The 13,039-nt window shown below is 43.8% G+C and overlaps 1 protein-coding gene across 1 annotated transcript in view; it reads left to right on the top strand.

The window, feature by feature from the left end:
• Positions 1 to 13,039, top strand: part of LOC138667663 (uncharacterized) — a 98,137-nt gene that overhangs the window by 59,279 nt on the left and 25,819 nt on the right. The window contains exon 5 of the mRNA XM_069755789.1: positions 9,392 to 9,523. Coding sequence (XP_069611890.1) covers positions 9,392 to 9,523 — 132 coding nt within the window. The remainder of the gene's footprint in view (positions 1 to 9,391; positions 9,524 to 13,039) is intronic.

The raw sequence follows: 13,039 nt of genomic DNA, 5'->3' as shown, positions 1-13,039 counted from the left end.
TAGGCACTTACCTGATCCCTTGAACTAGGTAGCACCCTAGTCTATTTCTGTCCACCGGATTACCCCAGAAGTTGGAGATGCTGGAGTCACGTACCTTGTTATGCTCCTATCTTAGCCCTTATCTATCCTCTCTTTCACCCAGGGAGGTGTGAGACGGAAGTGTATAGGATTACATTAACCAGACAAACAAGGGAAAACAGACATGGATAAATGAAAACTGCAGTCATACAAATACACTCCCAAAACAACATAATGGAGCAAAGGGGGGAGAGATAGGTAGAAGAAACCAAATAGGTGAGGATAAGCATAAAGCACTCAAACCAACGCAATCTCCAAAACAACTCTTCAAATGCCTATCCCAAGCACGAACTACTTCTCCAACACCAAACCAGGCAAAATGAACTATCACTGGCAAGGGCAGAAGAAAGAAGGAAGGTTCTTTTACCTGCTGAAAGTAACAAACTCAGAACAATTGGTACCACCCAAGACAGAAAACTCTAGCTAATCAGTTTAACCCTTGCAGTGCCAGAGCTGCTAACAAGGTGGTGAAGCCGTTCTCACTAGCCCACTGTCTCGCAGTATCTCCATGACATCTGATATAGGGTTCTTGGATCAACAGCTATCTCTAGATTGGGTCCTCCAGTTCAATCCCCCATTCTAACTGGAGTCTTAGCTGAGTGATCTTGTTTGGTTGTATTGGAAAGACCCAAACCAGTGACAGTGGAGGGCTGCTCATGAGCCATTACCTATCTTGTTACTGGAATGGGAGAATGTCAAAAGAAAGAAAAAGTAGAAAATATAAACACCTAAAAACACAGTAAGGGACAAGGATATACAAATGAGCATGCTAAGTAAAATCTGAGCGTTTCTTCAATCCTCTTTTGGGGAAGTGGGCTTTCACCCCTTCCAAATATTGTTAGTGTTGCGGTCTCAGATACTGCAGAGCTGTGATTTACAGTGCCTGGGAAGGAGGCATGCCTTCAGAGGAAGCTCTGAAAAAACTCTCAGTTGCACAGCAAGCAGAGATTTCACAGATTGTGCTCCAAAAGCAACAAATGTGACTACCTCTGCAACAGAGCGACGTAGCACAAAATGTAAAAAAGCGGAACAATCAGGGGAGCTAAGGAAATTTTACAAAGGTATTTAAATACATTTTTTTTAGCAAGTGACAGGTCTTCTTTAAAGCTATACTCTGACCATTTAGTTACCCTATATTAATTCGACACAAGCGGTATACAGAGGATATAACTGAATACAGGTCAGATCACAGACAGTCAATTGTAAAATGCATACTGTAACAATCTCATTCAATCTCATACAATGACTAAGGCTGGTTTCACACTTGCGTTTTTGCATGCGTTTGCGTTTTTTTTAGCATTTCCCCCCCCCCCCAAAAAAAAAAGCAAAAAAAAGGTAACCAGACACAACCAATGGGAATAGAGAGGGCGTATATGATTGTCTCTCAATATATAGACCCTAGGGGTACAGAAATTTTCACAGCTTGCTACTGTTTCCGGTGTCATGATGGATCTTTCCATGGAGAGCTTTTATTTTAACCTGGATTTCAGCTTCAAGATTTTCCTGGCCTGTGCTTTTGCTTGGGAGCAAGACCGAAACCGCCAAAGATGGAGAAGGAGACAGCGTAGGCGTTTTTGGAGGCACACCATCATTGAAGTGCGTGAGAGCCGTGGAGCCTATCATACGCTCTATGCGGAGCTGAATGCCAACCCGGAGAAATTCCAGGATTACACGAGAATGTCACAAGAATCGGTCCGGGATTTATTGTCTCGTGTCCAAGGATCCATACGGCGACAGGACACACGGCTCCGTAGAGCGATTCCACCCGAGGAACGTCTGCTAGTGACATTACGGTACGTTCCAAATCTAAACCAATGACAGTCCAAATTTTGGTTATGACATGTATTTTATGTTTTGGTTTTTTTTTGTTATTTTTAAACACACCATAAAAAGAGTAGATTTTAATTTTTTTTTGTTTCTTTTTCTTCTAGATTTCTTGCCACAGGAGAGAGTTTATCTTCCCTCCACTTCCAATACCGCCTTGGAATATCAACCCTGTCCGGAATCGTTGTGGACACCTGTCGTGCGTTATGGAATGTACTCCGTGAGGAGTTTATACCAGTACCCACCGTGGACATGTGGCGGGAAATTTCAGATAAATTTTTGAACGTGTGTGATTTCCCCAACAGTTTAGGGGCGGTGGATGGAAAGCACATCCGCATTATCAAACCTGCCAGAAGCGGATCTGAGTTTTTTAACTACAAAAAATATTTTTCGGTAGTTCTCATGGCAATAGCGGATGCGGAGTGTCGCTTCATCGCGGTGGACATTGGAGCTTTTGGCCGTGGCAATGATTCCCAGACTTTTAAGAGCTCGGATATGGGCCGTTGTGTGTATGGCAACAATTTTAATTTTCCCCCTCCACAGCCTCTCCCCAACAGTCAAGGCCCACCGCTGCCATTTGCTATGGTTGGGGATGAGGCCTTCCAGATGTGTGAAAATCTCCTGAAGCCATATTCTAGTAGGGACTTGGACCACACTAAAAGGATCTTCAACTACAGACTGACCAGGGCCAGAAGAACAGTAGAGTGCGCCTTTGGCATTCTGGTTGCTAAATGGCGCATTCTTGCAACAGCCATAAATCTAAAAGTGGAAACAGTGGACGAGGTGGTCAAAGCCTGTATGGTTCTACACAATTACTTCATTGCTAAGGAGCGACCCCACATTGAACTTGATGAACCAGTTTCACACCCACTGCCTGATTTTCAGCATCACCCGATGCGGTCAACTGCAGCCGTTGGTCTTATGCGGGACCAATTTGCGACCTATTTTGTTTCCGATATTGGACGGGTGTCATGGCAGGACAATGTTGTGTAAATGTCCTGTTGTATGTTTATCTTTACCAATTATTAAATACTGATACAAATTTTTCAAATTAATAAACTTGAGTGTTGGTTGTGTTGACCGTGTCTCCTATCTTTTTCCTCTCTAAACAAAGGTTGACCAAAGACGGTCAGTAGATATGTATGTATATCATATTTAGTAATCCAAAACCAGGAGTGGGTGATAGATGATGAGGTAATAGTTATTATTTTAATATCATAATTGACCTCTTATATTGTTGCACTCCCTATTTTGGTTTACAAATAATGATATAAAACACTGGCCGCATACTTATAATAATGGAAACAATGTTGATTTATTGGTAACCATGTTGATTTATTGGTAATCTTCTTGACGTCATTGCGTCAAGACTGTCACGCTCTCTATAGCCATCAAGTCAAGTGTAAGAAATAATGAATTGATGATAAACATATACATGCTCATGAATTCACAATTTCTTACACCTGGCCAGGTGAGCATAGATATGTAGCGTGTGACAACCATTGTCACATCAGTGTGACAACCATTGTCACATAATTTGTTATATAAATAAGAGAATATGGTGAATATACAAGGCAGTAATCAACTCAATAGGTCAGGGGTCTTAACTTATGAGTTTTTGGACATCTGACCGGTTCAGTTGAGTACTGAACTTGATTTCCACCATTTTCTCTTTGTACAGTCACACTAGGTACAAAAAAAAGAGTATGGAAATAACTAATATTTTTTTGGCCAACTCATATCTGTATACTGAAGAAACACATATAGATGTAGTCTTGTATTTTATACTACTGGAGATATGTTTTGGCCAAAAGAATAAGTGTGTGGCGAAGTTTATTGGTGTGTATTGACAGCGGTGAAAGACACAATAAACCAAACATAATTGTTGCAAATTAAAAAAAATTTTCTTGAGTCAACAAAGAAATTTAAAAATTTTTTTTTTGTACTGCAACGCGTTGTACCGCGACGGCTTGGGGTAGAGTGACGTAACCGGGGGGTATTAAGAACTGAAGCCTGGCTCACCGTGGAGGAGGCAGAGATGGCAGGAGAAGGGGCAATAAAACTGGAAGGGTCTGGAAGTTCTGGGATGGGGCTTAACACATGAGAGGCATGAGACACACTGGAAGGGTGAGACACAACAGACAATACAGACACATCGGTAGGTGATGGGGGAGGAATACTCAGAGTTTTTTGTTTTTTATGTGTTTTTTGCGTTTTCCTTTGGGTTTTCCTGGTAGGGGGATGTCTTCTTGGGTTAATAGGATGTTGAGTGTTGGCGGGAGACACGTCAGGATCCGGCTCCACAATTTCACAGTCCGTTTCCATTGTGGAGCTCTCAGCAACGCCAGAGTCCAACTGCATCGTAATGGGGGGGAAACATAAAGCCCTGCCAGGGTCCTGGTGCATCGTTGGGGGGGGAACATAAATCCCTCCCAGGGTCCTGGTGCATGGTTGGGGGGGACCTAAACCCCTCCCAGGGTCCTGCTGCATTGCTGGAGGGGGGGAACATAATGCCCTCCCAGGGTCCTGCTGCATTGCTGGTGGGGGGGAACATAAAGCCCTGGCAGGGTCCTGCTGCATCGGGGTGGGTCCTGCCCGGAAAGCCATGGCTGGGTCCTGCTGCATCATGGGGGGGCCGGTGTGATACGCCATGCCTGGGTCCTGCTGCATGGGGGGGCGGTCCTATATGCCATGCCTGGGTCCTGCTGCATCGGGGGGTGTCCTGCCCGGAAAGCAATGCCTCGGTCCTGCTGCATCGGGGGTGGCGGTCCGATATGCCATGCCTGGGTCCTGCTGCATCGGGAGGGGGCCGGGCCGATAAGCCACGCCAGGGTCCTGCGTCATCGTGGTGTCAGCGGAGGAGGTCCAAGCTGGAGCAGCGGTTGTCACGGTGGTGGCGGTGGGATGTCCAACAGCACTCGTCATCGTGTTGGCGCTGTAGTGGAGTACACCTGTGGATGGAATAGAGGTGGCCGTGCAGTGGTATGCAGCAGAGGTAGGAATGGTGGTTAATCGTGACAGTGACGGCACAGTTGGATATGCCGCCACTGTCTGCTGTAAATTACGACTCTGACTCTGCTGCATAGCCTGCACAAAAGCAACATTGCAGGCCTGCATCACACTCAGCTGGAGATCAGGGCTAAGGTGCTCCGACATGCCCTGCTGTATTTGGTTAAAAAAATTATGAGCTGGCTTCTGGAGGTCGGCTTTAACTTGACAAGGCTTTTGGCGACATCCTGGATCCGGCAATCTAAGAGGTTATCGGACACATCCATTCTGTCACCTAAAGCCTTGATTGCTTTGTGTAAAACCGAGCTCAAGTGCAAAAACTCGGGCATGAGTGACCTATCAGAAGCCCTCTGTCGCTGCCGGGATGAGCCTGCAAAAATGGGTGCAGTGAAAGAGGACTGCAAAAGGGGAATACCTGATGGGCCAGCTCCCTGGTCTCCAGTGAGTGTGGAAGGCCCACCTGCTGCTACGCTGCTGGATGGCTGGGATGGGTCCGTGGCTGCCTGCTGAATGACCGCTCCAGAACCTGTTGCGACAGTCGTGCTGTGTGTGCTGTGAAAGAAGAAAACAAAAAATTAAAACCAAAATATAACAAGACGGTACATCCTGTGGAATTTAAAATTACATATTATGTCAATGCAATACAAGCGGAAGCATGTGAGAAATACTTACGTTCTCATGAGAAGGACCGGTCTTAAAAAGGCCAGCACACGGTGGTATTTGTACAGCAGGTGCCTTGCTCCGGAACCACTTGCAGCACGATTCTCTGCGGGAACGTCCTTGTTGAAGCGGTCCTTCATGGAACGCCAACGTGTTCTTATTTTGTCCACTGTGAAATAACAATAAAATATAATGGTCAGAAAATGTACTTTTGGCCGTGCTCTCTTGACTGTGTGTGATGACAGAAACTCCGAAAAGTTACTTTCATCACACACAGTCAAGAGAGCCCGGCCAAGGTCTCTGCTGCTTCACACTGCAGTGCAATACTTACCAAATGCATTACGGACCCGTGGCGGGGCATTCTCCCAGCCATCCCACAACGCTTGGGCCACCTCACTCCACAACCGACGGAGCGTACTGTTGACTGCGTGCTATGGATCCCGGCTGTCTCACAACGGGACTCGCTCCTGGACCAGGGTGATCAGGAGGTCATTATCGATCCGGTCATCGTTCCGTTGTGAAACCTAAAATTAAAAGAAAATCACATAACTTTACTCAATCACATTGGGGGAAAAAAGTACCAGAAGATGAGAAATGGCAGGAATATGAAAGTCAACTTTCAGAAAAGGATCATACCAGAAAAATTAAAAGAAAATCAAGGGTACAGAAAGGAAGATTTAAGAATATTACAATGAGGACAGTCTGCCTTCTATACATACGCGCTGCCGTCTTCCCACCGGACCTTGACTCCGCTGCTCCGTCCCTCTCTGTCCCTCAGTAGAAGTGCTCTATAAAACTAACCTCACTGACATGATCCACTTCTGACTGACGTGGCTCAAACTCCTCATCAGATGAAGACTCCTCAGAAGACATTCTGATGCATGTTGAAAGAAAAAAAAGGAAGAAATTAGGACATGCAGATCCAAAAAATTGAAAATAAATGCATTGGCTAGGATATACTCACATTGCTCTGGGTCTTGTCCACCAATGCGTCCGGGCAGTGTCTTGTCTTCTTTGGAGTCTGATGAGAAGTGACCAGAAACTTCCCCCAACCTTCCTTTTATCACCCTGCTGCTATGGGGGAGGCTTATCAGTGTCTAGACAATCTTATCTACAGTCTAGTCAACCTTAGCTAAAAAAACGCATGCGTCAAAAAAACGCATGCAAACGCATGCACAAAAAAACGCATGCGTCCCCATTGACTCCAATGTATTTTTTGACCCAAAAAAACCGCATGAAAACGCATGCGTTTTTATGTGTCCAAAAAACGCCTCTCAAAAATACTACAAGTTGCATTTCTGAAAATGAACGCATGCAGTAAAAAAACGCATGCAATTGAAAACGCGACCAAACGCATACACAAAAAAACGCATGCGTTTTCAATGTTAAATATAGGAAAAAAAACACATGCACAAAAACGCAAGTGTGAAACCACCCTTACAGATGAAAAAATAATTGGTAGACATAATAACAAATGGCAAAATGATTGTAAATGAATGAAGCCATTAAAAATTCTAAGCACATTGGTGACAACACTTGTCAACATCTAGAGCTCAGAACATGATAATCATGCATTATATGCCTCCTCACAGAAAATGACATTTCCTCTTTCAACATATTCTTATAATACCCTCTCACAATGAATTACACCCTACCTGTTAAACTCCAGCACCCAAAAATCCTTGCTGTAAATCCAGATGCTACAATGATCAGATGCAAAATGAACCCCCTCCAACTGCCTATTATGCTACACCTCAAGTACACAAGAGGACATCTAAGTCATGTGGCAATGCTATTTAAAAAATCAATTTTGACTTTTAGGTGTGGTACTTCCAAAGGTTGGCATTGGCGAACGCGCTTTGAGTCTCTAAGGAGGCTACTGGCACATTCAGTCTATCAAGGGAGCATTTCATGGCTTAGAAGTAATATGCTGTTTTGGTGCTCTCTAAACAGAGAAACTTTGACCCTTTGAACCAATAAGCAAAGACGAATAGCTGAATAGTTGTTGAAGAAGCTGGAGCATCCCCCCCCCCACATACACCTTTGTGGTAGATATGACCCTCTTGCAAAGCTGTACAACACAGTTTATTTTCACAAAGTGTATCTTTACTAAGCCAATTTTAGAAAACCCTCCATTATTTCATTATACAGCTTTATAGGGTAATAAACTATGTGATTTTAACATACAGGTCTAGAATGCGTGTTGCCTGTTGAGAGATTGGAATGCACTCAAGCGAAAGGTAGTGAAGGTAGGTTTTAGTTGATCAGGATGTCCCTTGGAGTATGCAATTAATTTTCTTTATCGCATCTATACAAGTTGCAAACATAAATTCTTTATTCTAAGTTGATCATTAGAAATGCTCAGTAAGCATTATGGGTATAAGTAGATGGTGACATAACATTACAAAGTTTCGACCCCTCCCGAGTCTCTGTCCAGAATGTTGCTATAATAAAACAAAATAAAATTAAACATCCCTTGTGTAAAATTCTATGTGCAAAATCTCAGATTAAAAAAAGGTGATAAAACACCCTGCAGTAAATAAATAGCAATAGTGCATGAAAATAATATAGGTTACTTGGCTAACATAATTTTGATACAAAAAAGGGAAAAGCCATCCCACCGCGTCAAGGTGAACCTATTTGAGACGGCACTAACCTCTAGTATTAAAACATTACCATATGTCAAATGACGTAAGTGTGAATAAGGGCCAAGAAGGACCGATGCTAATGGATTCCCAGCAATGGGGAAATGTTATGTCCAGCTCAAGGAAAAGCAACTTGTATTCCAGTTAATTTCTTTTTGTTTTAACGCTATATGCATAGTTATAAATATTACCACAAATAATATTTACATATATACATCATGTCACAGTGGCACTAGTGGTAGAATTGTTTAGCAAAAAGTAGGTATAGCGACTCTAGGTACAGGATAGTGAGGAACAATTTGAGATGTGGGGGTACAAAATAAGTAAGCAACTGACAGATGATGTATGTGCAGACCATGTTCCTGTACGGTCAGACACGGCCATTACACAGTACACAGCAGGGTCACATTCATAAGATTATCTCAGCACAGGAACATTTTATTTTATCAAATCCAATAAAAACACTTTAAGACAGCAAGAGGACTTGAGCTCTAGTGCCACCTATTGGATGTAGCAATCCTAAAAGTCAATAATGACTTTTTAACAAGCCTTGCTACATGACTTAGGATAAAAAGCCAGACCAGACACTCCATTTACAGACATGTGCTTCAGAGTGTTTGCCCCTCATCATTGCAAAGCAGGAGATCTGATTTGGCCTCGGACAGAGATTCCTACACAAATGACTTTTAACACCAATTAAGACATGTATATACCATCTGGTTTAGTACTCCCTGCTGCTTCCAGACATATGGGAGCTATACCACCAACACTGGGCCTAAAGCAGTTATATTGTCTGACTCTTCAGATGGTATTCTGGTTAAAGTGCTACTGTCAGTATAATATGGCCGACACTTTACCATTGCAGCCATGTTTGGAATTGATTGGAATTGGAAAGATCAAAATGAGACAATGTTTTCTTTTTAGGTTTATGTAGCTTAGCTTTTTTTTTAAATTAAAGTATGATTAGGAACAAGAGGCACAACTTGCCTTTCATAAAGAAGTTAAAATGCTGCATGTTGGAACCTAGTGGTAATGCTCTAGTAATGTACAGCTTTACAATACATAAAAACATTTTTCTAATGAATTGTTCTTATTAGAATGTCACTATCATCTTCATGACATGTGCTGTATATCTTCATTATTCTTCATTACTCATATTATGCTTGTTTTTGCAGGTAAAATGTGTACTTTGTATCAGCTTCTTATCATTCATTGCCAGTGTCATTGGACTTATATTTAACAGCTGTGATCTTAATGATGTGCTGTGCATCTCCCACTTCCGTCCCATCATGTGTAGGATAATATTTGTAAGTGTTGATATTTAAGTTTAATGTGCTAGAATATGTATATATATATATATATATATATATATATATATATATATATATATATATATATATATATATATATATATATTTGTATTATGGAAAGCCAATTACTTAACAATGTAAAGATTCCAGGTACACCGGAGTGTATGTCAAGTTAGCGACAGATTACACTATTCTCATATACACTCAGTTCAAAATCTTAGATGTAATAGTTTTTATGCTGCATTGAAATCCTGCAATCCCAACGTTTGGTTGCCCCTCTATAAATCACTGTTGAGGCCACTTCAAGAATATAGGATCCAGTTTTGAGTTCCACATTTTAAAAAGGATATTCAGAAGTTAGAATAAGTTCAAAGACGGGAAACTAGATTATTACAAGGGATGGAAGGCCTCTCATATGAGGAGAGGTTGGAAAAGTTGGGCTTGTTTAGCGTAGAAAAAAGAAGTCTCAGAGGAGATCTCATTTACATATATAAATATATGTGTAGTCAGTACAAAACACTGGCATATGACTTGTTCCTTCCAAGGACTGTGCTGAGGACTAGAGGGCACTTATTACGGGTGGAAGAAAAGCCTTTCGGCAGCTAAATAGGAAAGGGTTCCCTACAGTTAGAGAAGTCAGACTGTGGAACGCCTTATCAAATCAAATCAGAGGTAGTAATGGCAGACACTATAACAACTTTTAAAAAAGGGCTGGATGATTTCCTTGATACACTGTGGGTTTTAGTTAAATTAGGGACAAAATGTACAATTGGTTGAGGAAGGTTGAACTTGATTGAACTGTTGGCAGATATGCAACAGTTACAAACTTATTTGTGTGCAGGAGGAGTTTACACTTTTCTGACAGTAGATGACGATGTTGTTACTGTCATATGCTTAGTTGAATGTAATGCATAAACTTGTACTTTGGTTTCATTTTCTCTCTGCTAAAAAGTATTTTCAGACTTCCTGTTATGCTGTATTAAGAAGCTGATGCATGCACCTCATGTTCTGTGAAGATAAAAGTTGAATTACACCATATAAGCTACTCTCACAAGTTTCTTTTGCGACCAAACTATGCAAGAGGACCTAGTGTTAGGGCTAGCGGAACGCACCAAATAATTAGAGAGAAGATATGAGGTGCGTTCGCAGCCTGGGGTCCACTGTGCAGAGATGGAACCTACTGCTGAGTAATGACGGACTATATGAAGGTACAATGTGGATACACACATGGGTTAACTTCACCCTGTATGAAGGAAGCGGACCCTGTTGCGTCACAGGGCCGTGGTACCGCACAAAGAGCGCAAGCAAGGAATCACAGAACTCTATCCCAGGACACAGGATTAGAGTTCTTGTAGACCTCTTGTGCTTGACTCCACAATTGGGGTATCAGAGTAACTGAAAAAGTAACTAATATGCACAAGAGTGCGTGTTGTGCCACTCTGGATGACGCCACTAACCACCCAGACTTGGGTCAGGAAAGCACTCTAATAGCGCACGGCGCCACACTGGCGGTCACAACAATTAGACGCTGCTTCGTGTGTTTTTGTGCTGACAGCTCAGCTGGGCGCTAGATAGCAGACATCCACCTTACGTGAGCAGTCATACACAAGGGAGGGGATGATTTAAGAATGACTTGCACTCATCAACACACATATGTTTTCAAATGTTCACTAGCACAAGGTAACTACAAGACCTTCGAGATGGACCAATAGGAGCCGCAACAGGACCTGAGCATGTAACCCCCGACCTCCAATGGGAGGTCGTCCCATGGGCATGCTCAGTATGGGAAAAGCAGGACTTAGTCCCAGAAAGACCTGTTTGCTGCTGAACATTGCTGGCTACAAGGACAGAGCCTGGAAGGGCAGTAGTAACCAGTCGTCCAGTATCAGCCTGAGCTAGACGCTGGGACTGACGTCTCCGCTAAGCAAACTCGACTGCAGCTGGAGAAAAATGGGAGACCACAGCAGAGATGGTTCGAGATTCCCCCTGTACAAAGGTGGGAACTCGACACCTAACATTACCCCCCCTAAATGGATCTCGCTAAGCTTGAAGGAAGCAATGATCTGAGGAGCTCGAATGTGCTCAGCAGGCTCCCAGGACCTGTCCTCTGGACCATAACCCTTCCAATCTACCAAATAAATTTTTTTACCGCGTACCACCTTACACCCCAAGATAGTGTTCACCTCATAATCGTCCGTAGATGAACCCGATGTCCCGGCAGATGACTCGGAAAACTTGGAGAAGTATACAGGCTTCAAGAGGGACACATGAAAGGTGTCAGTGATACCAAGGCGTGGAGGAAGGGCCAGACGGTAGACTACAGGGTTAACCTGTTCGAGGACATTGAAGGGACCCAAGTAGTGAGGTGCAAACTTAGTGGACTCAACTCGCAGCCTGATGTTATGGGCGGAGAGCCACACTAAGTCACCAGAAGCAAAGGTCGGAGCAGGGCGCCGATGTGCATCAGCGGGGGACCTCACTCTCTCCTTGGAGGCCCAGATGGCATCCTGAGTGAGGTCCCAAATGTCCTGTGCCTCCACAGTCCAGTTTGCCACCCTGGAGTCAGTGGAAGACACAGGCATAGGCACAGGAACCCACAGATGCTGGCCGTAATTAAGGAGGAATGGGATCTGACCAGTGGAATCAGCTACGGCGTTGTTTAGCGCAAACTCCACCCATGGTAGCAAGGATGCCCAATCATCCTGTCTGGCTGAAACAAAATGTCACAGATATGTGACCAGGGTCTGGTTGGCCCTCTCTACCAAGCCATTCGTCTCGGGATGATATGCTGAAGAAAGATTCAACTCAATGCTGAGTAGACGACAAAGCTCTCTCCAGAACCGAGACGCAAACTGGGGACCCCAGTCACTGACAATTTTGTTCGGCATACCGTGTAGGCGAAAGATATGTTTAATAAACAATGCTGCCAGAGCCCGTGCAGGAGGTAGCCGTGGAAGAGGCACCAAGTGCACCATTTTGGAAAAATGGTCAGTGATCACCAAAATAAAGTTGCAGCTACGAGACTTGGGTAAGCCCACCACAAAATCCATCCCGACCATCTCCCAGGGCCTGTCTGCCACCGGCAGGGGGTAAAGCAACCCAGCTGGCCGTTGTCGAGGGTACTTGTTCTTGGCGCAGGAGACACATGCCCGAACATAGTCTCCGATGTCACGGCCATATGCGGCCACCAGTACGTCCTAGCCAGCAGCTCAGATGTCCTTTTGGTCCCAAAATGTCCACCCACCCTGGACGAGTGAGCCCAAGAGAGAATCTTTAGACTCAAATTTGAAGGTACAAAGTCTTGCCCGGGGCACAGACTCTAGTGAAACCGGAGACACAGTTCTCAGGGTCTCAGAAGGGACAATAAGCCGAGGCTTCTCTTCCTCCTCCTCAGATGATACAATGGAGCGAGAGAGAGAGTTGGCACAAATGTTCTTCTCTCCGGAGAGAAAATGGAGGGTGAAATGGAACCGGGAGAACAGGGACCATCTGGCCTGGCGAGAATTAAGCCGC

This window comes from Ranitomeya imitator, chromosome 2 (assembly GCF_032444005.1).
Source record: "Ranitomeya imitator isolate aRanImi1 chromosome 2, aRanImi1.pri, whole genome shotgun sequence".
Taxonomy (NCBI): domain Eukaryota; kingdom Metazoa; phylum Chordata; class Amphibia; order Anura; family Dendrobatidae; genus Ranitomeya; species Ranitomeya imitator.
This window is presented reverse-complemented; position numbering and strand designations above follow the sequence as displayed.